The sequence below is a fragment of the Mesoplodon mirus genome, assembly GCF_964341445.2.
Source record: "Mesoplodon mirus genome assembly, chromosome: 7".
Taxonomy (NCBI): domain Eukaryota; kingdom Metazoa; phylum Chordata; class Mammalia; order Artiodactyla; family Ziphiidae; genus Mesoplodon; species Mesoplodon mirus.
Window position 1 is genome coordinate 5,961,929 of NC_138983.1, and position 25,927 is coordinate 5,987,855.

The following is a 25,927-nucleotide window of genomic DNA, read 5'->3' on the forward strand; positions in this document are numbered from 1 at the left end:
GTCTGTATTCTGCCGCCCCATTGCCCACCAGCCCCCCAAAGGCTGAGGCATCTCTCTTCCCCGCAGGGCCTGGCCTGGAGGGACACCAACAAACGCCGTGGAGCCAATGCCTGAACACGAGGACCTGGCTCTGGGACTCTTTGGACCCCTGGGCCTTATAAGGGTTACAGTTCTATTTCATAGAGGATGACTCAGCATCCCATGTGGCCTGCGGGCCACTGACTGGCCTGGTCCCTCGGTCTCTCCTTCTGCCCAGAGAGAGGCCCTTGTGTCCACGGCAGTAGGGTGAGAACTGCGTTTGTGACGGGGATGTTCTTACCCTGCCATGCTGCGGACGGGCCACTGGCCTGGGACACTCAGTTCTTTCTCTGCCCCTCACAGCGTAGCTCCCATCTTGTCCCCCCGCTCCCCGGCCCCAGAGCCCTCCCCAGGTCTACGTGGAGGGGCCGCCATCTGCAAAGAGCAGATCACCAGGGCACGGGGATCTTGTCTTCCCGACGTCCTAGGGGCTGTGCCTTGTTCATGTCACCCCAGCCTGTGCCTTGCACAGCACCTGGCCTCCAAGACTCATGGTCCTTGTGCATGGCCTCCCAGCAGGGATGGGATGTGGGGAGCTCTGAGAGGCCAAGGTCCCCCCAAGGCCAAGGGACAGGCCTGCTGGGGGGCTCAAAATGGGAGCACAGTGGGCCAATGCCTGGCTGCCCTCCCCGGGCCCTGGCCCAGCCATGGCTGGTCCTCAGTGGGAGACAACCCTGGGTCCCTAGACATCCAGCCAGGCCTGTTCCTCCACTGCAGCCTGGATAGAGGGACCAAGATGGCTCTTGGGGACTCCATCAGGGGACCCCAGTGTTCATGGTTCCAGCCAGACTACAAAGAAGGGTGCTGGAGCTGAGTCCATGCCGGGCTCCGGTGCCCACCCGGGCCCTGCCCTGGCTGCTAGTTTCGCCGGACAGGGTGCCACATGGACACAGGCCTGCGCAGCGTGGCCAGCATCTGGTTCCAGTGCGTGGTGCCCATGCCACTGGCCGACGGCCCAATGATGACATGGCCCACGTTGTCCCCACGGCCATCACTGCTGCTCTCAGCTACCGTCACACGGAGAGACAGGTCCTGGGGAGGAAGTGACATGGGTGCTAGGACCAGGGGCAGTACCAGAGGTCCTGCATGGCCCCCAGGCCCCAGCGGGGTGCCAGGCACGGCCCCGTGAATCCTCACCTCTGACCTGTCTAACCTCACAGCCCAGATGCAAATGCTGGCCTCACCACTTCCTTGCTGCGTGACCTTGGGCAGTGACTTGGGCTCTTCCTACCTCAGTTTCCCCACCTGTAAAATGGTGATAATCATAGTTCCCACCTGTTCTGGGAACGAAATGAGTTAAAAGGTGTAAAGCACTTAGAACAGTGCCTGCACACAGTCAGAGCCTTATAGATGTCTGTTGTTAATCCTGAGATTATCGTATGTTGGACTCATAACAGGAAGGGAAAGAACTTGCTTGAGATCAAAGTGGTGAAGCTGAAACTGGAACCCAGCCTGACTTCTCTCCTTCCCCTCCCCCCTCCCCCTCCCCTTCCCCCACCTCCGGTCCCAAGAAGTGTCTCGCCCTAGGAGGCTGTGGCGTAGGGGTAGTGTCACTATGAACACCCAGGGAAGCAGGGGGCAGATGGGTGGCCTGTCCCATGAGGGTGGCAAGGCAGGACCCACCAGGGATGCTGAGATGTCTGCCTGGATTACGAACACCCAGAGTGTGGCAGAGTTCTGGGCTTTCAAATTCAGACCGGCTATCCTAAGAGGGGAGATTAGGGGGTTTCTGTATAGCCCCAGGGCCAAGGGACAAGTTTTGGCTCAAGGCACAAAAGGACTTTCTCACGTGGTCAGGAAGGCCCAAGGATGGAAGGAGGGAGTGAGGGAAGGTGGTGAGCTCCCCATCCTCTGAGGCATGCAAGCCAGGCCACTTCTGTGGCCCAGGGCACATCCTCTGCAGTCCTCCCACCCTTGGCCTATGATATCTGTGCTGGGAGGGGGTCTCCCTGGGGTACATCGCCTGCTGAAGGCCAGGGGGCATCTGGGGAGCTCCACAGGGCCTCTGTAGGCAGAACCTCGGGAGATTTAGGGCCAGAGCTCTGGGCGTTGGGTCAGTCCTGGCTCATCCCTAGTCCTTTGCACCAACTGTCTTCCCACAGATCTCAGCTTAGCTACTACCCCCACCTGCAGAGGCCTCCCCTGACTGCCAAGGTCTGGCATGCTCTTAGTGGATGGGGATTGTCTGGAGACTTTCCTGCCTGTCCCTTGTGAGCGCCAAGGAAGCAATGCCCGTGTCCCCAGCACCCACCAGAGGGCTGGTACCTAGTAGGTGCTCAATACACGCTTCTCGACTAGAAAGGTGATGCCTTAAGGCAAACCATCACACCCTGCAGGAGCTCTGAGGAGATAGATTGGAGGGGATAGAGGGCCCCCCGCCCTGCGTCATCCCCCCTCACCTGGAGCACAATGGCTGGCACGGAGAAGATCATGGCTTCATTGAACACTGGGTTAGGGTCGTCCCTCTTCACAGCCGTCTTCTTTTTGCTCATTTTCCTCCCATCCTGCAGCAGGTACACCTTGACGAAGGGGTCTGTGGGCGGGGAGGGGGGTGGGGGTGAGAGCCGGTGCTACACTCACTTGGCATAGACCTGCCCGGTCACAGCGGCTCACTGGCCACTCTCGCCTGCAGTCCTGACATCAGTCCTTTAGTGCCTTCCTATTTTACAGATGAGAAAACTGAAGCTCACGCGCGAGTCAGGAGAAGAGCTGGGCTTTGGACTCAGGCAGCCAGCCCCCCAGCCCGCACGAGTGCTCCCCTCACATGAGGCTCTGGGGAGCTCAGCAGACCCACCACTTTTCATTCTATAAATGGCCCAAATGCAGATGTCAGCCCCGAGTCACCCGGTGCCCGCTCAGTGGAGCCTGACTCAAGGACATGCAGCTCTGGAATAACGAGTCGCTGTCTGTTCATCACTTACTACCCACTGGGTGTCCTTGCTGCACCGGCCTGGACCCGGGTCCCCCAGGCTCCCAGTCAGCCTCCTGCAGCCCTCAGTTTTCAGTTAATCGGGGCTGAGGCTCCTGCAGACCTGACACATCAGGTCCTGCCTGGCACCCACACCATCTCGGTGGCCCTGGTCCCCGTTTGGGATCTGGGATGCAGTCCAGCCTCTGGGAAACGCCTACCTTGTTTTCATACCAGTGCCCCAGCCTCCTGCTCTCAGACTCCCATCCCTCCCCCACAGGGACTCCCTGCCAGCCTCTGTGGTTCCCATGTTTCCCCAGCTAGATTAATCTTCCCACTGTGCATGGCTCCTGAGCCCAGCCAAAGCCAGGGATGGGGGGCCTGGCACTGTGCCCTACACCTGCTGATGCCTCCAGGTGTCCAGGGCTTAGCAGCTGGGCCACGGCTCCCACCTGCCCCACGAAGGAGCCAGGCAGCCAGGAGGGCCTCACCCGCTGTGGTCTTGTCGTTGGTCCAGATGAGATTCTTGGCTTTCACCACGACCACTGTAAGGCGCTCGGCCGTTGGGAGGTAGCTGAGGGACAGCAGGATCTCGCCCACAGCGTCGGCGGCCTGGAGGACAGGTGGGTGACTCAGAGGGCTTCTGCCCCTGGACTTGAGGGGCCCAGGGAAAGGCAGCAGCTTCCTTCTCCACTGAGAAGTTGCTGCTCTTGGGGACCCTTACACCAGGGCACCAGGCTGGTGGGATCGAGAAAGGGACCCCTTCCCCGCTCCACAGCACCATCCCTGCCTTGTACCGGGTATGGGTCCTGCCTGGGAAGGAAGGCCAGAGGTTGCCTGTCAAATGCAGCAACAAAATGCAGTTATGTTCCCTCATTCCAGACCAGAGACAACATTCTCTGGTAGTAGCACTTACAGGTCCAGGTGGACTGGAATTAGTAGATCATTCGCTTAAATAACAGTGATGCTCCCTAAGCACCGCTACATTTACGACGGTAAACTGCAGCTTGGCCTCTGTCTGAAATAACTCACTTGAGGGCCAGAGGAGTACTTCCCTAACAGAAGATCTACAGGAGTAGCGCTTCTAAAGGTTTGGTGGTAGGAGCAGTAGAAGGGCTGTAAAGGGTGGTCAGGGTGCCTTTCATCTGCATGCAGTAAACTGAGTTTCCCTGAGTGTGGCTCAGCTCTTTCTCTAATCTCCTAAAGATGCTGGTGTTCAGGCTGCTGCGAGGACAGTGGCTTCCCTCCTCTAAAGTGTACACGTATGACGCCGTCCTCAGGCACAGGCAGGTGGGCGGGCTTACCTTGTTCTGGTCCTGTAGGTAGAGCCAGCCGCCGAAGGGCTGCAGCGGGAGGTCAAGCACAGAAAGCTTCAGCTCCACCACCCCTGTGCTCACATTCCGCTCATCTTCGTCGATGCCAAACACGGAAAACCGCAGGCTCTTCTCCTCCAGGGCTGCAGGGTCCAGGGGGATGGAGAACTTCTCGTCGAAGAAGATGGAGTAGGCGTTCCTCTGGATCTGCAGAGAGAAAGAGCGGTGGAAGGAGGTCCAAAGCTGGGGAGGAGGTGGCAGCCAGGTGCCTGCGAGGCCATGGTAGGGAGTGAGCACTGGATGGGGAGTCCGGAGACCCGGGCTAGCATCCTGGTTCTGTTGTCCCCACACTGCAATGCCAATCCTTCCTTTGGTGGCTCAGCCCTGATGATATAAAAGCCCCCTGTCCTCTTCTCAGTGGTGGCCAATCTAGTGGCCTGGCATTCAAAGCTTCCACAAGCTGACCCCAACTAATTCCCATCCTCGGTGCCCATGGGTCCACAGAACCCTTGCAATGTGCCGGCTGAGCTGGCCATCTTTCTTGCACGTGTTCAAGTCCAGCCCTGGGCCAGGCATGCAGTGAGTAGGGATAACTGTCTGTGAAGTTGAGAGTCACTGATGTCCCATCTCGCATGGGGCCTGGCCTAGGACTCTCTGAATGTTATGGGGTGGATGGGCCGATGGAGTGACGAGGCAAGGCTGGGCAGATTCTGTTTCTAAGCCTAGTCCTGCCTGGTGGGCGCCACTGGCCTCTTCCCAGGAAGCCATGGGAGGGCCCTCTGGGAAGGTGCACTTGTGGGCACTGATCCCCCTTCCGTCGGGGGCTGCTTTGGTCACTGCCTGGCGATATTTTAAGAGAGGAGATCTCATCCCTGGCAGATCGCCTGATGCCGGGGGGCTGCCCAACCTGGGGGCAGCCACCCACTCACTGGGATTGGCTGGGCTGTGATGCTAAGAAGCCTGCATTCTTGGGAATAAATCTGTCGGCACCTCCAGGTGCCCTGAGCCGCGCTCTTCGGTCACTGTCTGGGCTGGAGAAGCCTCTTCTTACCCTGCGCCCTGGGAGCTACATCCCCTACCCAATCACCTGCTTGAGAACCAAGGGCGAGCCTTCCTTCATGGGATAAAGCCCACCTCCTGATCCTGACCCTGACATTCAGGCTTTTCACCATCTTTGTCCATAAATTCCTTCCTCTGGCCAAATTAGCCCCTTGACTGTCCCCTGCCCATAGGAGCGCAGGCCCCCTGATGATCCATTCTCTGTACGTTGCACTTTTTTTTTTTTTTTTTTCGGTACGCGGGCCTCTCACAGCTGTGGCCTCTCCCGTTGCGGAGCACAGGCTCCGGACGCGCAGGCTCAGCGGCCATGGCTCACGGGCCCAGCCACTCCATGGCATGTGGGATCCTCCCAGACCGGGGCACGAACCCGTGTCCCCTGCATTGGCAGGCGGACTCTCAACCACTGCGCCACCAGGGAAGCCCTGTACGTTGCACTTTATGAGCATGTGGAGACCCCTGGGGTGGAGTCCTGGAGCTCCTGTTCACTTGCTGGGGTTGTCGTGGGCAAAGCACTTTCCTGAGCCTCAGTTTCCTCATCTGTAAGATGCCCTCAATCCATCCCCCATCACTGGGGCTAATGAGAGGGTCACAGATGTGTTGGGCTCTGTGAACCACGTTCTCAGCATACATCAGGCCGTGGTGGCTGCTGTCAACATGCTGCCTCAAGGGATGCATCCAGAACCGCCCAGGTCCTCCAGGCAGCTGAGGGCACGGGCAGCGTGGATCTGGGCTCAACAGGAGCCCTTCATGGTCCTGACAGACGACAATCCATTGAGCGCTTACCAAGCACTGGGCTCAGGACTCTGAATTTCCTGAAGCACTATGATGCTGACTTGACATATGGGAAAACTGAGTCACAGAGTGCTTAAGTGACTCACCCAAGGTCATACTTCTAGGAAGTAGGGAACCAGGATTTGAACCCAGGCAGTCAGGCTCCAGGGTCCTGCTCCTAATCACCCACTGGACTGCCTCTCTGAAGCTGGCCTCCCCTTCTCGGCCCTACATACGCCCTGGTGGTTGGTTCTAGACCCTCCTAGAGTGAGGGCGGCAGGGTGGGGCAGGAAAGGAACGACAGTCTCCACCTCTGAGGAGCAGCCAATTTCAGCATAGGAAACAGGACTGGACACGGGTGGGTCTCTGAGGAGTCAGAGCCACTTGACCTCAGGATCCTCTTGCTCTGGTCAGAGCCCGTGCTGGGCTGACCTCGCACGCGGGTGCTGGACAGCAGGGTGTCTCACGTAGACCCCTCTCTCTCTCAGCAAGGGGGCGGATCATGGAGGGGTATCCTGGGGGGTGTGCTGGGTCCCTCTCCTTGCCCCTCCTGGCTTATTCTGCACCGTCCCCCCTGCTTTCGGCCCCAGGGGCTGACCTCCATGGGCTGCATCAACAGGCTCCCTAGGCCTCTGGCTTCCGGTGGGGTCAGCCAGTAGGGATCACTGGAGGGAAACCAGAGGTTGGAGGGAGGTCGGGGTGCTTATTCCTCCAGGTCCTTCTCTGCAGGATCACTGCGAGCAGATGGCGCCTCTGGACCAAAGGGCACAGCGCCTATTGAGGTGGCCCTCTGCACACACTGGTCTCTAGGTAACCTCGCGTTCCCCTCATCCCCTCAGGCCAGGGTACCACGCCATCCCTGAGGTCGCCCCCCACACAGCATTATAACAGTCCTGTTATTAAGCTGTCCCCAAATTAGCCAACATGAGCTTGTCATCCCTTCCTTGCCAGGTCCCCAAGTTGACACAATTGACAAATGGACAATTACCACACACACTGCATTCGTGTGGCAGGACTGCTGAGAACTGCACACCATGGGAGCCTGCAGGTGGAGGCCCCAAACTCCCAGTTCTGTCTTCCCTAGAGCCAGCACCTTCCGCTCTGGGATCAGCATCCAAATCTTCTCTCTAGTGCCCTCCTCAGATTCTGCCTGGCCCTGCCCCCCTGCCTGCCTGGGCAGGACTCGTGAGAGCCCGGGGCACATGGCTGCCCCGCCCTCCCGGCCCCCACTTACCCGGGAAATGCCCACGATCTGCTCGTCCGGCAGCAGGCTGACGCGCATGAAGCAGGACTCGAAGCTGGCTTCCTCCCGCTCCAGGAGGTCCTTGCCCTGCAGCACAGCCACATGGAGGGTGTGGGAGGCGGCATCGTAGTCCATGCTCACCTCCACCTGGCCCAGCGTGAAGTCCTGCCCGAAGGTGTTGCTCACGGAGGAGATGGAGTCCAGGGAGTCGGCCGACTGGGATTTTCGGAGGGTCCCGTAGGGGGCCAGGTCCAGCTCACGGCCCATCAGCTCCAGGGGTCCCAGCTCGCTGATGCTCTCAAAGGTGTCCTCAATGCTGAGGCTGCCTTTGCGACTGGGTGGCCCCCTACTGCTGGCCCGCTGGGCGTTCCAGGCAGGCACTCTCTGGGGGTGAGAAAAAGGGACATGGGAGCATCGAAAGGGCAATAGGCATGGTATTGAAGAGACAGCAAAGAGATACGGTAAGCCCTGTTCATGCAAGGCACCTCCAAGTTCCCCTTTCACAAAAACAGGGCATGCCTTCGTTAGGAAGGTCCTTCTTTATTGTTATTTCATGTCAGTTTTCTCTCCCCTAACCAGGAGGTAAGAGAGCTTTTTCTCAAAATGTTTATTTATATGGACTGAGTTTCATACATAAAGATGTTCACTGCAGTGATGTTTATACAAAGGAAAAGTAGTTAGCAATCTAAGTGTCCAGCAGAAGGGGAACGGGTAAGAAAACTAGAGTACAGATACTCAATACATGACAGAGCAGCCTCAAAGGAAGTTTACAAAAATGTCTACCACATGAGAAAGTTTTCATGTTGGATAACACTAACTCTAATATTCAAATTTTTCTTTTCTCTCAGTTGACCTTGGGATTTGAGAAAACAAAAACCTTTGTACAGTAAGCATCTCCCATGTTGGTACATAGTCTTCATTACCATAATTTTTAATGGTCCCCTTAATTTGCCATTGAGTGGATCGCCATAGTTTATTTTACTATTCCCCTACTGTTGGACATTTATATTGTTTTTAATGTTTCACAAATATAAACAATGCAGCATTGAATAGCTTTCCTTTTTTTTTTGGCCACGCTGCGTGGCATGCGGGATCCTAGCTCCCTAACTAGGGAACGAACCCGTGCCCTCTGCAGTGGAAGTGCAGAGTCTTAACCACTGGACCTCCAGGTAAGTCCCTTGAATAGCTTTCTTAAAATCTTGACTTAGAGGACATAGTCCTTTTTTTTTTTTAATCTATTTTATTTATTTTTTATTTTTGACTGTGTTGGGTCTTCGTTGCTGCGCATGGGCTTTCTCTAGTTGCTGCGAGTGGGGGTTACTCTTCGTTGCGGTGTGCGGGCTTCTCATCGCGGTGGATTCTCTTGTTGTGGAGCATGGGCTTTAGGCATGTGGCTTCAGTCGCTGTGGCACATGGGCTCAGTAGTTGTGGCTCTCGGGCTCTGGAGCACAGGCAGTAGTTGTGGCGCACAGGCTTAGTTGTTCCGCGGCATGTGGGATCTTCCCAGACTGGGGATAGAACCCGTGTCCCCTGCACTGGCAGGCGAATTCTTAACCACTGTGCCACTAGGGAAGTCCTGAGGACATAGTCCTTTTGAAAGCTTTTTTGTGTTTTTTTTTTTTTTTTTTTTTTTTTTGCGGTATGCGGGCCTCTCACTGTTGTGGCCTCTCCCGTTGCGGAGCACAGGCTCCGGACGCGCAGGCTCAGCAGCCATGGCTCACGGGCCCAGCCGCTCCGCGGCATGTGGGATCCTCCCGGACCAGGGCACGAACCTGCGTCCCCTGCATCGGCAGGCAGACTCTCAACCACTGCACCACCAGGGAAGCCCTTGAAAGCTTTTGATACATGTTTCCAAAATGCTCTTTGGAAAAGTTGTTCCAATTTACAGTCCCTCCAACTGAGCAAGAGATAATTCCTTCCAAAACCCCAAATGAGCGAGCATGTGGGACCTTTATCTGGTAACAGATTCTGGCTGTGCTCTCTGGAACTCTACATGATGTTAGAAAAATTCTCTGCCAGTGTTAAGTGATGAAGCATTTAGCAATATATAGAAAGCCCTAAAAATGTTTATACTCCCTGATACAGTAATTTCACATCTGGGCATTCATTCAAAGTATGTAATCCCAAATGAAGACAAAGTTTTACATGTAAACCACTTACTGCATTATTTATAGTGGCATTTAGTAAACCATGGCACATACATAAAAAGGAATCTTAGGCAGCCATTAAAATAATGTTTACAATCAACAATATGAGAAAGTACTTCCGTTTTAAGTGAGATGAAAAGGGTAGGGTATAAAATTCTACGTAGAGATAACACCCATTGTGTAAAAACTATGCATGGAAAAAAAAGACTGGGGGGAGGGGCCTAGACTTAAAATATTGGAAAGAAATAAATCAAAATGTTAATAGTTTGAAGACAATTCACAGTTGCTTGCCTCTGGGTGGTGACATTTGGGGAGGTTTTTCTTCTTATATTTTCCTGTATTTTTCACAGGATGGTGTTTTAAATTGAAAGCATTCATTCATTCGCCAAGTATTCATGGATTACCTAGCACTGGGCTATGTTGGAGATGCGGAGGAGGACAAGGGTCCCTGTTCGCAGGAGGAAATTAACCAGGAGGGAGTGAGGGGGGAGGGAGTGGGGGCCAGTCCTGAGAGTGGACAGTTGGGGCGTGGGGTGTACAGTCCAGTGTGCACCCATGAGAACAGAAGCCTCCTCACCTTCTGCCGGGCCTCTGCGTAGTTCTCACCATACTTCTGCTGAAGGTACCTGTAGTCGTAGTTTGGGAACGGGGAGGGGCTGGGGAAGCTCCCTGATGTCCAGAGCTTCCACAGGCTCACAGCTGCAATTCCCAGCAGTGCCAGGGCCCCGGCAGCATAGACACCCACTTCCCAGTCAGGGGGGCTCTTGATGACTGCAAGACAAGAGCAGAGCAGTCTCTCCTTAATGGGCACTAGGACCCCTCAGTTGTTACACATTCCCACCCAGCAAACCTGTAGTTCAGCACTGACTTGCTTATTCATTGAAAAAATATTTATTGAGTGTCTACTATGTCAGGTTCTGTGCTGGGTGCTGGGGATCCAGTGTTGAACAAGCTATACACCCTCTGATATCTGCTTTTAGCTCCTTGCCACAAAAACATACATTTCTATCAGGAGCGACACTTGGGTAGAGCAGATGAAGAGCTGTGAACAATGGTTAAATATTCCTTAGGCTTTAAACAGGTAGGGGTTTTTTTTTTATTAATTTATTTTATTTTTGGCTGCACTGGGTCTTTGTTGCTGCACAGGGGCTTTTCTCTAGTTGAGGTGAGCAGGGGCTACTCTTCGTTGCAGTGCACAGGCTTCTCATTGTGGTGGCTTCTCTTGTTTTAGAGCGTGGGCTCTAGGCATGTGGGCTCAGTAGTTGTGGCACACGGGCTTAGTTGCTCCGCGGCATGTGGGATCTTCCCGGACCAGGGCTCGAACCCGTGTCCCCTGCATTGGCAAGCGGATTCTTAAACACTGTGCCACCAGGGAAGCCCCAGATGGGTTTTTTCTTGCCTCTTTGAGTTCTCTCTACCTTCAGGGGACTTCTGCTTCCAGATAATCAATGCAGCCTGTTGGGATCTGAGGAAAGTGGAAGGGAACTTGGGGGAGAAAAAGAAATGACCCCCTTTTTGCCTCAGACCTCATCTAAAACAATCCAATGTCCATCAATTGATGAATGGGAAAATAAAATGTAGTACATCCATACAATGGAATATTATTCAGCAATAAAAAGGAATGAAATGATACATGTTATAACATGGATGAACCTTGAAAACATCAAGCTAAGTGAAAGAAGCCAGTGCCCCAAGACCATATGTTGTATGATTCTATTTCTATGAAATGTCCAAAAGAGGCAAATCTATACAGACAGAAAATAGATTAGTGATTTCAGGGGCTGCCAGGGGTTGGGGGGAGTAGGGGGAAATGTGGAGTATGGGGTTTATTTTGGGGGTGATGAATACATTCTAAAAGTTGCTTGTGCTGATGGTTGCACAATATACTGAAGCCCACTGAATTGTACACTTTAAGTGAGTGAATTTATGGCATGTGAGTTTTATCTTGATAAAGCTGTTACCAAAAACCAAAAACCAAACAAACAAAAAACTCAGCCAGACGTGAGAGGTGGCTGTAGGCTGGGCAGGGCTTGAGGACAAATCCAGATGCTCAAATGCTTTCTGTCCACTGATGTTTTAATCACCTCACTTATCTGAGCCTCACTGTCCCCAAACAGTAATTAACTACCCCCTCAACTGTGCTGGGTAAGTCCTCACCTAGCACAGAGCTTGGCCCACGGCAGAACCATAAATGTTAAGTCACTCTTCTGGGAAACCTGGCCCTGCCTTCCCAAAAGAAGCCAATGGGACAGCAGGATTCGTGTTGCAGAAGCTCTCACTGTTGGCAAATACAATTCTCTAAACCGTTCTCAGTGTGGCCTCTATACTCGATTCAAATGGGGAAACTGAGACACACAAGAACTTGCCCAAGGTCACAGAGTCAAGAAGGGGTGGCCCTGGGATCCCAACACTGGCAGCCAGAGTCCAGAGCAAGCAGGGGTAAAAACCACTGCCCCACCCGGCCTCCACCCAGCACGGTTCCCTAGCAGCAGGGCGGAGAGATGTGGGGAGGGTGTTTCAGGGGTGGAGATTTCTCATCACACAGCCACTGAGCACCTACTATGTGTGTGCACCCTGCGGAGCGGGTCAGCCCCAGGCCCAGTCCCTGTCCTTAATAGGTGGCTCATAGTCTAGGGGGTGGGGTGGGCAGATAAATAGACAAAAGAGTGATGGGGGTCGTGATGAGAACAGCCCAGGAGGGCTTCCCGGAAAGGGACGCCTAAGCTGGGATATGCAGGAGTAGCACGAAGTGTGCCGGCCAAGGCGCCAGGCACCAGGCGTTTAGGGAAGGAAGAGGGGGGTGTGCAAAGCTCAGAGCGTTCAGAGCACCCAGTGAGAGAGAGGGAAGGGGGCGTTTGGGGATGGAGGGGCCACTGCCACTGCTCCCCAAAGCCTGCGTGGGGAGGAATCATCCAGCAGTGGGAGGCCCCAGCCGGGCCCTGCTCTGCTGAGCCCAGCCAGCTCCAGCCAGAATCTACAATACTTGCTCACCCCAGAGAAGGGCAGGGCCCACCCTTCAGCCCTGGCATTCACGCAGCACTTAGCACCCTACGAGTTCCCTACCTCCACTTTCTAGAGGAGAACTGAAGCTGATAGCAGTTAAAGAACACATGTATTGGGTTGGCCAAAAAGTTCGTTCGGGTTTGAAAACCCGAACGAACTTTTGGGCCAACCCCAAATCTATGGGCTCAAGGCCACAGGGGTGAGAAATGGAGAGCGTGGTGCAGGTGCCTTGGCTCCCTGAGGCCACCTCACCTCCCTGGCTCCAGTCTCCTCATCCAGAAAGAGGAGATGACACCAAAAACATCCCCATCCAGTGGTTCTACCCCAAAGGAATTGATTCTAAGGGAAAAATCCCAACAAGTTTTATGTCTGGAGTGAGTCATCGAGTCTGTGTTTATAACAGCAGAAATCTGGAAACAGCCTGCAGGTCTGAGCAAGGGTGCCGGTGGTCCTGTCTCGGGAGGGGCTGTCACTGGGCTTTGAGAATGACAGCTGAGGTCATCAGGATGTCACTGTGGCAATGCAGAGAATCATTTCAGGCATTGTTAAGAGGAAAAAAAAAAAAAACAATTCCCAACATGGTATAAGCACATGATTTTGATGTAACAATCACGCAGCGTATGGGCAAGGGCTGGGCGGACCAGGGAGGGATGGGAAGAGCCAGAGATGCGGATGGAGGGACAGCGAGCAAACCTGTTTACTCCTGACTTCTGTTGCGAGAATGTAATTTGTGGGATAAATAAAACCACAACAAAGAGCTACCGGGGGCCCAGGGCCAAGACCTGGCCAGGCTCTCAGGAAGTCTGGGGAGTCTGGCGAATAGGGGATGGGATGGGAACGTACCTGGTGCCTGGAGAGTGAAGTGCATGTGCGGGGGGCTCCCACCTAGACACACACACAGCCCCAGCCAGCTCACGGGGGCTTGGGTGCTGCCAGGGGGCGGGCCAGGGCCCGGGCACAGAGTCCACATAGGCGATGGGCACGGCAAAGTGGCAAAGCAGCACCAGGCTCCCCTGAGAGTGAGGATCCGGGGGCTGAGGGCCTGAAGCCAGCACCCTGGCTGGCATAAAAGGAGGGCAGGGCCAGGGATACGAAAGGAAAAACCCCAGCAAGCTGACATGAAATGATGACAGTTAATGCTCATTTATTTGCTCATTTATTTACTCATTTTATTGCGTACCAGCCTCTGGAAGGTTTGAGAAGAATTCCCCAGGGAAGTGAGGTCTGAGCTGAGACCAGAAATGAGGAAGGAGGAATCTTAGTAATAATTGTTCCCTTACTATTTTCTATTCGCCAGGCTCTGTTCCAAACACTTCATGTATACCAACCCACTGAGTCCTCAGAACCACCCTGTGAGGAAGGTTCTATTATTATCCCCATTTTACAGACGATGAAGCTGAGAGATAGAGGAGCTATTCGCTGCCAGACAATCTGGCTCCAGATCTGTGCTCAAAATCTCCACACCAGTCTCAAGGCCTTAGCCAGGTAGAGGCAGTAAGTACCCCAGGGGAAGGGAACAGCATGTGCAAAGGCCCGGAGGTCGGGGAGAGCTGTGTTCAAACTGTTGGGCACTTCACACATGCTCGCTCGTTGAACCTTCCCAGCAGTCCCTGAGGCAGGCTGCATTGTCCCCATTTTACAGATGAGTAAGTGGAGGCTCAGAGAGGTTTCATCACTTACTGATGGCCACGCCAGGGCCTGGACCAAGACCTGTGAGCCTGTAGGTGAAAAGTGAAAATTCCTGGCTGTGGGTTGGGAAAGGTGGTTCCCCCTTGTACGTCCTTCAGCTCAGCCCAGGGCTGGCTAGGGTCTGAGCTAGGGGAGGAGCTGGAGTGATGGGGAGCACCGGCCTGGGAGTCAGGAGACCTGGGTCCATGTCCTGACCCTGTTACTTACTTAGTCACTGTCCCTTTCCTTTGCTGAGCCTGCCTTCTCCCATCTGTAAATGGGGAGGGGAACATAAGGAGAAAAGATGGCGAGTGTACTTCAGTTCTGACACCATCCATCGTCAGCTGGAGTGTGTCTGGTGTCTTGAGGCCGGTCCCAAGCTCAGTGCCTGCAGGGGCACACACGAGGAGAAGGTGGGAGCTGCCATCCCTGGACTGGGCGACCTCTGAGTTTAATGTCCTGTGGATCTAACATCGACCTTCCTGGGTTTCCTCGCCTTTGGCTCCAGGAATGGCCCCAGGGGAGTGGATTCAGCGTGACAGGCTCGACCTTAGGGAGCTGCAGCACATGGGCCTACTGGGGGATCCCCTCAAGTCCCTCCACTGGAGCAGAAAGACGAAGAGACCTCAGACTGGCCCCAACCCGGCATCCCCAAGGCTGTTTGATCTTGGGCAACTCACTGACAGTCCTTACCAGTAAAACAGGGCCGTTACTGGTGTCCCACTGACATCCCCCCCCCAGGCCCAGTGGGAGGGTCCTGTGAGATGGCACGTTTGCCGCGGGGACTCACCGCTCAGGTGGTATTCTGCCACGTCCACGGCCATGACGTCCACCGCAGGGGCTGAGACTGGAAGGAAGAGGAGAGTCAGTGGAGGGGGCTTCAGAGGGTCATCAACCCCCCCACCATGGCCCAGGTGCCCATCATCCAGCTCACACTCAGGTTGAGGGGGCCTGGGCAAAAGCAGTGTTTTTTTTATTCTTTCATTTTTATTTTTTGGCCGTGCTGCGTGGCATGCAGGATCTTAGTTCTCCGACCAAGGATCGAACCTGAGCCCTCCGCAGTGGAAGTGCGGAGTCCTAACCACTGGACCATCAGGGAAGTCCCTAAAACAGCATTTTTAAAAAATGGTGTTTAAAGCTCTTTTCAAGCACTCTGAGACCTCATTTCAGGGTTGCCAAACGCAAAAACACAAGACACCCAGTGAAATGTGAATTTCTGACTCGTTTTTAGTAGAAGTATGTCCAAATATCGCATGGGACGTGCTTATACTAAAATATTATTCACTGTTTATCTGAAGCTCAAAAGTTGCTGGCATCCCGTATTTGTATTTGCTAAATCTGGCAACCCTGCTTCACTTCTGTCCTACCAACAGGCTGACCAGCAGCAACTCTGTTACTCCTTAGAGCGGCCCCTCAGGGTGTTCCCTAAGGCTGACTTCAAATGCTTTTGTTTAAATTGGACCCGAAATGCTGCATTTTTACAATATTCTATTATCAGTTCTTTCTCTGCTTGGGATGGTTTCCTCCCCACCCTCCCGTCCCAAGTTTTATGAACCACTGAAGGTTTGAGAGGTTTGAAGGTTTAAGTTGTTCTAGAAAGGTCTAGAAGCTCATACAAGCCATTACCTGCCCAGGCAACTGCTTATGGTTTTATTATTGTTGTTGCTAAGAAGTAAACTGGCTCCCAGACATGTTCTAAATGGAGCAGGAGGTTGAAAAAGGGAGGCTAGGATGAGTTGTATGGATCTCAGCTCAAGGGACACGGAGGACAGGATGGCCCCCACCCTAACCTCTGCGTTCCCTCGTGGTTCAGAGAGGTGGTTATAAACAGGTAAGATGGGGTACACGGGGCGGTGGCGGGGGAGACCTGCAGAGTGTCCGTCCACCCAAGGGCAACTGCTTCTCTGTTCCCGCGGGAACGCCAGTCCAGCCTGGCTGGATTTTCTGAAAAGCCAGATACCGGTATTTTTTAACGTGCAGTTTCTTAATTTTAAAATGTTGCAACCAACTCACAAAAAATGTAAACACCACTGGTTAGAGAGGAAAAGGGTCCTGGGTGGTGGCTAGCCCGTTTGCAACTCCTCGAAGGATTGTATGGGCTCCCTTTGGGACTGGGGTCAAATCGGGGGGTGAGCATTTTCTAGAATCCTGGGGTTCTCCCCAGTTTGTAGCTCTGGAGTCAAGAAGCTGGGGTGCCTTGATCCAGACAGGGTTATCCAGCACATGTGAGAGTGCCGTAGGTCCCAGGACAGGAGGCCTCGACAAGCAGGGCGGAACAGGGCCCTGGGGCAAAGCCCTGCCAGGTGCACAGACAGCTCCTTGCTCCCAGATCCCCTGATGATGCCCCCACTCCCACAGTGAGATGTGGGTTGTCATGGTGATGGGAAGGAGGCGCTAACCTGGACCGGCTTCACCCATGCCAATTCAAGTGGAAGCTCACTGCTGGGACCTGGGCTGGAGATCATGAAAAGGACTTTGCTAAGCACCCCTTACACCCAAGCCCTAAGCACTTTGCATGTATATTATCTCATATATTACCTACCTGTAACAGCCCCTTGAGGTAGGTGCTATTACTATCTCCGGTTTGCAGATGAAAGTCATGAGGCAAGGAGGTAAAGTCATTGGTCCCAGGCTACACAGCTAAGAAACTGTTCAACCCAGGCCATGTGGTTCCACACTCCCTAACCCCTGTGCCTTACTGCAGTGGGGCATATGGTTTCAAAAGTTGCCTGAGAGGGGCTTCCCTGGTGGCGCAGTGGTTGGGAGTCCGCCTGCTGATGCAGGGGACACGGGTTCGTGCCCTGGTCCGGGAAGATCCCACATGCCGCGGAGCAGCTGGGCTCCTGAGCCATGGCCGCTGAGCCTGCGCGTCCGGAGCCTGTGCTCCGCAATGGGAGAGGCCACAACAGTGAGAGGCCCGCATACCGCAAAAAAAAAAAAAAAGTTGCCTGAGAACCCGCAGGCCAAATTAGGCACCGTGTACAAGCCCAAGGTGGCCCTACTTTGTAGCAGAAGGGAGTCTGGATACACCAAAACACACATGTTAACATGAACACACATGTCCCCAGTCTGCCTCTGCCTTGCTGGGAATCTGATCATGCCATCAGCTTTCTTTCCTGCTTCTCTGGCACAGGCTGACTTCCTGCACGGGGACAGCCCATGCCAGCAGCAGACTAGAGTGGGTGGGCTGGGTACACCCCTGCGGCAAGTTCCTGTGGTTGGGGACAGAACCCCGTATCTGCTGTATTAGACCTCTGGCTGTCGAGGGGCCCCCATCTCTCCAAGGCTGGCCCAGCTCAGACCCCAGACTCCCACACTGCCCATCTTTCCCCTTCCCCTCATGTGCCCTGGGAACGGGAGAAGCCAAAGCACATCTGCCTGAGAGGAGGGAAGAGAGAACTTGGGGGAGACGTCGAGGTTCCTGGGATGGGGCGGCAGCCTGAGCACAGCTCTGAACCCCAGATCTGCCCCCTCTGTAAAATGGGGCTTAGGATGGCCTTATCAGGGTGTCAGGAGGGAGGAATAAGAAGTGCAGTGTAGCTTTTTGGCAAATCTTAGCTGCTGTGCTCACTCGCCTGGCAATGGTCCAAAAGGCCCCTGAACCCCTACTTTGAGCAGTGGAATTGTGTGGGCAGCACTGCCAGCCTACAGATGTGTTATATTTGTCTTAAAGTGAGTTACCAACATTTAAAAATTGGGAAATTTCCCATTAAAAAATGGATTTCTTAAAAAAAAAAGGGGGGGCTTCCCTGGTGGCGCAGTGGTTGAGAGTCCGCCTGCCGATGCAGGGGACGTGGGTTCGTGCCCTGGTCCGGGAAGATCCCACGTGCCGTGGAGTGGCTAGGCCCGTGAGCCATGGCCACTGGACCTGCACGTCCGGAGCCTGTGCTCCGCAACGGGAGAGGCCACAACAGTGAGAGGCCCGCGTACTGCAAAAAAAAAAAAGAAAAAGGATCGATTTCCAGCTTCCCGTTAAAAGTAAGATTTGGGAACAGTGGGTCTGTATACCCTGCCCACCCCACCCCCCCACCAAATAGCCAGAGATGGAGCTGAGTAGGCTCCGACCCTCAGACAGGGCATCTGCTCTTCCGGCCTGGCACCTCCTACCCTTCCATTCACTTCCAGAACCTGCTGGCCCCTGGAAGCATCTCTATTCATGAGCCTGGTAAGCAGGCTTTTGGATGAGCTAGGGGAGGTTCAGAAAGGTTAAGTGACTTGCCCAAAGCCACACAGCCAGCAGTGGTAGAGCTGGGCCTGCCACCCCATCCAGAGCCTCTTCTATTAGTAGCCACAGCCCCTGTGCAAAGGACTTCACATACGTCTTCTCCATGGCCTCGCCCAAGACCCCTAGGGGGCAAATCCTGTTATTATCCCCACTCCACAGAGGAGGAAAGTGAGGCTCAGGGAAGGGCAGTGAATTTGCCCAGGGTCACCCAGCCAGTAAGTGGAGAGCTGAGACCGAGCCAGGTCTGGCTCTGCAGCAAGTGCCCTTTTTAATGGCTTTACTTACTATCCCTGAGATCCCCTGACTCCACCTCACCCAGTACTGACAACCTCAGCAGACTCCCACTGGCAGCCTGGAGGTTTGCCAGGTAGAGGGGCTGCAGCTTCAGCTTGGAACAGGATGCTGACAAGGCACATCCGAGGCCAGGGCAGCCTCTGACCAGAGCTTCCCTGCGTTTCTGACACACAGGAAATGGGGCACAGCAGGGGTGGGTCAGAGCTGCCCCAAACCTTCATCTGAGCCCCTTCCTGGCACCCTTCCTCACCCCATCTATTCATTCTGGCCCCAAACCCCCAAACCCTAAATTGCATGGCGCTTGCTCATTGAAAACAGCTCTGGGTTCAAATGCTGGCTTAACCATACCTACCCGGCAATACGTACCTATTGCTGTAAGAATTAGACATAATTCATGCTAAATGCCTAGTGTAGTGCCTGGCTCGTAGTGTGAACAGGATATAGACCTGATGACTGAATGGATAAACGGATCCCCCTTTTACAGATTAGGAAGCCAGGGATGGAGTCACTCAGCATGTGAGTAGCAACACTGGGATTGACTCCAGGGTACAATGGATCTGGGCCTGGGCTCTTGGCCACCATGCCACCTCCTGACCAGGCCTTTCGGGGGTGGAGATGGGTGGGAAGAACTGCCACAGGCCTTACTGGAATCTGACCACAGTCGAAGCCTCCTCCTGGGCTTATCAAGAAATGGCTTTCCAGGAATTGGGTGCCTCTGCGGGGGAGAGGGTCCCCACGTCTCTGCTCCCCCTCACCCCATTTCCTTGCTTAGTGTCCCCATGTCACATCTCTGGCTAGCAAGGTTTTGGCTCCCCCTATCCTCACCCTGAGGCCAGCAGGTAATGGGAAGGATCAGGGGGTGGTACAGAGGAGCCCTCGACCTTCCAGGCTGGGAGCCTCTTTAGGAGCTTTAGCTTTGAGATCCTTTTCAAGTGCTCCCACTTTCTGGAATAAGCACATCCTGCTACCATCCCCACAAAAGCCCACAAAAACCACAGTACAGACTGGTGAGGATGGTGGTAGCTGGCATTAACTGGGCACCTACTATGTGCTGAGCACTGTACCAAGGACTCGCCAGGTGTTATTTCGGCAAATCCTCTTAGCTGCCCTCTGAGGGGGCTGATACTCTTCCCATTGTACTGGTAAGAAAACTGAGGTGCAGGAAAACACTTGCCCATAGTCACCAGAGCTGACAAGAGGCAGAGTCCAAGGTTGAACCCCAGGCTGGGAGCCTCCTCTCTCCCAAGCTGTTTGGAAAGGCTTCAGATTGCAGGGTGGGGAGGCCAGGGGCTTGGGTCTTGACCCTTCTCCAGACTGGCTGTGTTAATTTGGGTGAGTCTCCTGCCCTCTCTGAGCCTCAGTTTCCCCATTTCTAGTAGGATGCATAGCTCCTGCCGCTCTCCAAACCTGTCACCCACCCCCTGGCTCAGGGAAGAGGCTAACATTCCAGGGTGCAGGTTTCCCAGGCTCTTTGTGGGGAAGGGTGGCCTCACTGGCTGAGGAGGGGGCACTCAGTCCCTCTGCAGCCCATGAAAGAGGGGTCACTAGGAGGGCATGCTCAGGGCTCCTCCACCCACAGGCCTGGCTCCAGGTCCCCATGTTTGGACCCAGTTCCCCCTTCTTCAGCCCAAATCTACAGCCGCAAGGCCCTGAGACGGGCAAGCTTCCTCTCCCAAAGAGCAGTGGCATCAGAGGTTGGCAGGGAGACCCTGGAAAGCTCCCCCCCATGCTGGTGACACCAGACAGAGGCTGAGGATCCTCTTGGCCTCCCAGGGCTTCCTGGCAATGGGGTGCGACATGGGGCATTTCCTGAAAACCCAGCCGCGGTAACCCCCAGGATATGTGGGGACCGGAGTATGGGGGGCTGACCCGGGAGCCGGGAAGAGGGTGTGAGGCGGGGCCGGGAAAGTGGGGACAATCAGGGCGCTGTGTGTGTGAGGGGCGTGCGTGCAGCGCGGGCGCCGGGGAGGCGTGTAAATGGCCGGGTGAGCCTCGTGTGTGCACACGCGGGGCGGGCGTGCGGGGCACGATGCGATGCGCAGTGCATGGAGTGGCCGGGCCGGGGAAGGGCGCCCGGCGTGCGCTGTGCCGGGCTTGCGTGTGCAAGTGCGGCGCGGGTGTGCAGACGAGAAGGGAGCTTGGAGCCCGGGGGTCCCGGGGCTGGGAGGGGGCACGGCGTGCATCTGCGCGAAGGGCGCGTACTCACCCCGGCTCCGCGGAGGGGGCTCCGCGGAGGGGCCGCCGCTCCAGCTCCGGCTCCGGCTTGGACTCCGGCTTGGGCTCCGGCTCCCGGCCGGCCTCCCGCAGCGCGCACGCACCGGCGCCAAGCCCGGCCGTCGCCGGCGGAGCCACGCCTGCAGTGTCTCCCCGCGGCCGCCTGGGAGGAGCTCGGCGCGGGCCGGGGGCTCGGCCGGGCCGGGGCGGCAGTCGCGAGCTGCGCCGCAGTCCGGGCACGCTCCCAGGAGCCTGCCGCGCGCTCCCTCGCGCTCGCCCTCCCGCTCCCTCTTTAAAGTGACAAACCCGAGCGCTCTCGCCGCTCCCGGGAGTTGCGCGGCGCTTCCGGGGTCTAAGCCGAAGATCCCCAAGCGCTCCCCGGATCCCAGGGGGTCGTCCGAGGCAGAAGCCAGCCCCTCACTCCCTGGCCCAGGATGAGTGGGGATGGGGGGTGGGAACGTGCTCCCCGCGAGCTTCGAGAGGCTGGCGGAGCACTGGGCACGGAGTCAGCAGTCCCGGGTTCTAGCCCCAGCTGCCGCACCCCGGGTTATCCTGTTCCCCTGCTAGGCCTCAGTTTCTTTTTCTGTAAAACGGGCTGGATACTGTGCACCTCCTAGGAACCGATCAGGAAACAGGAGGCGGGAGGTTTCCCCTTCTCTGAATGGTAGGCCAACATCATCCCAGCTAATCCTCACAATGACTTAATGGTGTCAGTGGTCACTCCGGTTTTTTTTTTACAGGAGGAAACAGGTTCAGAGAGGTGAATTGACCTTCCCAAGGTCACAGAGCCAAGGGTCAGAGCCAAGACTTGAACCTAGGTCTATGTGACTTTAAAGCCCATACTCTTAACCACTTAGGGGTCGTGCTTTCCCTCAAAAGGAATGAATGAATCATTCAGGAGATATATTTATGATGCCCCCGCTGGATGCTAAGCACAGTGCCAGGTGTGGGCGATCTTCCATCTTCCGGGAACAGGGGGACAAGTCCCTCCCTGCCTGCGCAGTCTGGCAGGGAGGCACACAGGCATGAAGAGGGGCTGGGGTGTGCGGGGGAAGGTGCCACGTGCTGTGGGCTCAGTTACCAGGAGAGTAGGCTTGGTGGGTACCTGGAGGGGCTTCTGAGGGGATCTATAGGATCTGGGGTGGGGTGGGAAGAGGGGAGAGGATCTCAGGTGGGGAGCAAGTGTGCTAAGGCAGCAGTGGTTTCTGGATCCTCTACCCTCTGGGATTTCGGGGCTGAAAGCAACCTGTGGGCACTGCCCTCTCAGTAGGAGCTGGGTCTGTGCTGGCCTTGTTGGCGGGAGGGGGCATCCTTGGTCTAGAAAGCAGGACCCTGGGGAGCCAAGGATTCAGTTTCACTCTCATCCACAGGGGACACCCTTTTTTCAGTTCATTTTATGGATTCCGAAGAAAAAGGAGAGAAAGGGCATTAATTATGCCCCTTGGAAGGGGGAGGGGCTGGGCACTGGGCCATGGGCTCTCATTGCCATTTCTCATTTAACTTAATCTTCGTAGCCAGCCACGCGCAGTTTGGAATGACCGAGCCCATTTTCCACATGAGGACACTGAGGCATGAAGGGTTCCTGGTTCAGGAGGGAGCACTGAATTAGACACACCATCAGCACATAAAATGCCACACTGATACTGGCTCCCGCTGGAGCAGTAAAAGGTGAGGTTGATCAACAATAAAAAACCAAATAATCCGATTGAAAAATGGGTGGAAGACTTTAATAGACATTTCTCCGAAGAAGACATACAGATGGCCAGTAGACACATGAAGAGATGCTCGACACCACTAATTATTAAAGAAATGCAAATCAGAACTACAATGAGGTACCAGCTCACACGGGTCAGAATGGCCATCATTAAAAAGTCTACAGGGCTTCCCTGGTGGCGCAGTGGTTGAGAGTCCGCCTGCCGATGCAGGGGACACGGGTTCGTGCCCCGGTCTGGGAAGATCCCACATGCCGTGGAGCGGCTGGGCCCGTGAGCCATGGCCGCTGAGCCTGTGCGTCCGGAGCCTGTGCTCCGCAACGGGAGAGGCCACAACAGTGAGAGGCTCACGTACTGCAAAAAAAAAAAAAAAAAAAAAAAAAAAAAGTCTACAAATAACAAATGCTGGAGAGGGTATGGAGAAAAGGGAACCTTCCTACACTGTTGGTGGGAATGTAAGTTGGTGCAGCCACTATAGAGAACAGTATGGAAATTCCTTGGAAAACTAAAAATAGAACTACCATATGATCCAGCAATCCCACTCCTGAGCATATACCCTGACAAAACTATAATTCAAAAAGATACATGTACCCCTATGTTCATAGCAGCACTATTTACAATAGCCAAGACATGGAAACAACCTAAAGGTCCATCAACAGATGAATGGATAAAGAAGATGTGGTACATATATACAATGGAATACTACTCAGCAATGGAATACTACTCAGCTATAAAAAAAACGAAATAATGCTATTTGCAGCAACATGGATTCAACTAGAGATTATCATTTTAAGTGAAATAAGTCAGAAAGAGAAAGACAAACACCATATGATATCACTTATATGTATAATCTGAAATATGGCACAAATGAATCTATCTAAAAAACAGAAACAGACTCACAGACATAGAGAACAGGCTTGTGGTTCCCAAGGGGGAGGGAGGGAGAGAGAAGGAGGGACTGGGAGTTTGGGGTTAGTAGATGCAAAGTATTACATTTAGAATGGATAAAAAACAAGGTCCTACTGTAAGCACAGGGAACTATATCCAAGCTCTTGGGATAAACCATAATAGAAAAGAATATAAAAAAATGTATATATGTGTATAACTGAGTCACTTTGCTGTGCAGCAGAAATTAGCACAACATTGTAAATCAGCTATACTTCAATTAGGAAAGAAAAAAAAAAAAAGGTGAAGTTGAGGCTGTTCTGCTTCTGGTGTCAGCCCAGTGGGCTGATGTGGGAACTGGAGTCTGGAGTGAGCTTGAAAGGATATCTTGCCAATTTCATGTAATAACCCTTCAGTGACCAGAAAAGCATATGTATGTGTGCCAAACACAGGAATTACAAGTGCCTATCCACAGGAGAGTATGTAAATGCATGGCGGTCACAATGGCACACCGCGCAACAAAGAGGAGAAAAGAGCTACCACCACCTGCAACAGGTGGATGAATCTTGCTTGTAAGGTTGAATGAAAGAAACCGGCCACAAAAGACCACATGGTGTATGATTCCATTTATAGAAAGTTCAAAAAGCAGGCAGAGGGGCTTGCCTGGTGGCGCAGTGGTTGGGAGTCTGCCTGCTGATGCAGGGGACATGGGTTCGTGCCCCGGTCCGGGAGGATCCCACATGCCGCGGAGCCATGGCCGCTGAGCCTGCACGTCCAGAGCCTGTGCTCCGCAACGAGAGAGGCCACGACAGTGAGAGGCCCGCGTACCACAAAAAAAAAAAAAAAAAAAAAAGCAGGCAGAACTACTCTCTGCTGTTAAAAGTCATCATGGCAGTTACCATGGGGGTGGTGACTGCAAGGGGCCTGAGGGGGATTCTGGGATGCTGCTCACGTTCTGGTTTTGATCCCAGTGCTGGGTCCCCCCCCACCCCTCCCCCCAGCTCTGTTTTGTGTGTGCGTGTGCTTGAAAATTTGCAGCACTGCACACTTATGATTTGTATACTTTTCTACATGTGCGATACACTTCAATACCACTTACAGAAACACACAAAAACCTTGTGTGGCTGCCCACTGCACTGGAAAAAAGCCAAACTTCTTTCTGTGGCTTACAAGGGCCTGCTGGCCTCTCTGACATGCCATGCCGTCCTCACCCACCAGTCTCCTGCCTGTCGGCCTTCTGGTGTTCCCCACACCTGCCAAGCTGTTTTCCTCCTCAGGGATTCTCACTTGCTGGTCTCTGCCTGGAAGGTGCTTTCCCTGTTCTTGCCAAGACCGCTCCCTTCATCCTCTGCACATCACCCTAAAGAAGTCACCTCTTCAGAGAGACCCTCCTGACCATCCCACCTAGAGTCCTCCACCCACAGCTGTTTGTTCCTTACAGAACACTAGCCATAATCTGCAAGTATTTTATTTGTTTACAGTTCATTTTCTGCCTCTGCCAGGAGACTAATAATCACAAACACACGGCACACTTACTGTGTGCCAAGTGATCTTCAAACATCGTATTAAGACATTGAATCTTCACCCCAACTCCATGGGGGGATACTCTTCTTAGCCTTATTTTACTGTTGAGGCAATTGGGGCTCAGAGAGGTTATATAAGTTGCTCATGGTCACACAGCTGGAAAGTAGCAGAGCCAAAGTTTGAACCCAGGCAGCCTGGTTCCAGAGTCCTTTCTTTAAACTCTACACTTTGACAGATCTGGGTTTTTTTTGTTTTCCCTGTAGTATATCTGGGACAGTATGTGGCACACAGTAGGTACTCAATAAATGTTGGGGGAATAAATGAGTGAATGAAGTGCTAAAGAGAGGTGGGGGGGAAGCTTGGATCCCAGAGTGGGTGTTGAGGGGAGGGATTGTGCAATGGTATCTGGAGTCCCAGGAGCAAGGTAACCAGGGAACCGACAGCGGATGGAGGTTCCCAGACAGCTGGAATTAGCTGCAAGCTGTAGTCAGGGCCAAGGCCTTGCCTGGACCTGGGCCTGGGCACATCTTCCCAAGTGGAGCGCACCTTCAGCCTCCCCTACAGACCCTACAAGACACATAGCCATTCACAGAGGGGGCTCTGCCTTAAGGGCATACAACCTGTCTAGGGTCCCCTGAAGGATGGAAGCCCCCCAGAAGGCGATGCTACTTATCAAGTGCCCAGGGCTGTGGTGGCCCTGGAGAGAGTGACACGAATCTTGTGAATCACCTGCCTCTGGCCAGAAACTTTCTGGACCTTGGAACCTCCCCAGGGATAGGAAGATCCTATGTGACTTACTTGGAGTCTAAGGTGTGGCTACAGTGCTGGTTGGTGAAGGCCACAGCCTGTGTCATCATCTCCCTTGAACTTGTCATGAAGTTCC

The 25,927-nt window shown here is 54.1% G+C and overlaps 1 protein-coding gene across 1 annotated transcript; it reads right to left on the minus strand.

The window, feature by feature from the left end:
* Nucleotides 1-936: 936 nt before the first annotated feature.
* Nucleotides 937-20,987, minus strand: SYT12 (synaptotagmin 12; the record flags this gene model as incomplete). The annotated part of the gene is made up of 8 exons (XM_082628215.1): nt 20,916-20,987; nt 14,981-15,037; nt 10,097-10,290; nt 7,364-7,756; nt 4,291-4,506; nt 3,478-3,598; nt 2,478-2,611; nt 937-1,110 (listed from the first exon to the last, which is right to left on the minus strand). The coding sequence occupies exons 2-8, from the start codon at nt 15,012-15,014 to the stop codon at nt 937-939; spliced, it is 1,266 nt and encodes a 421-aa protein (XP_082484341.1). The 5' UTR covers nt 15,015-15,037; nt 20,916-20,987.
* Between the last annotated feature and the right edge of the window lie 4,940 nt (nt 20,988-25,927).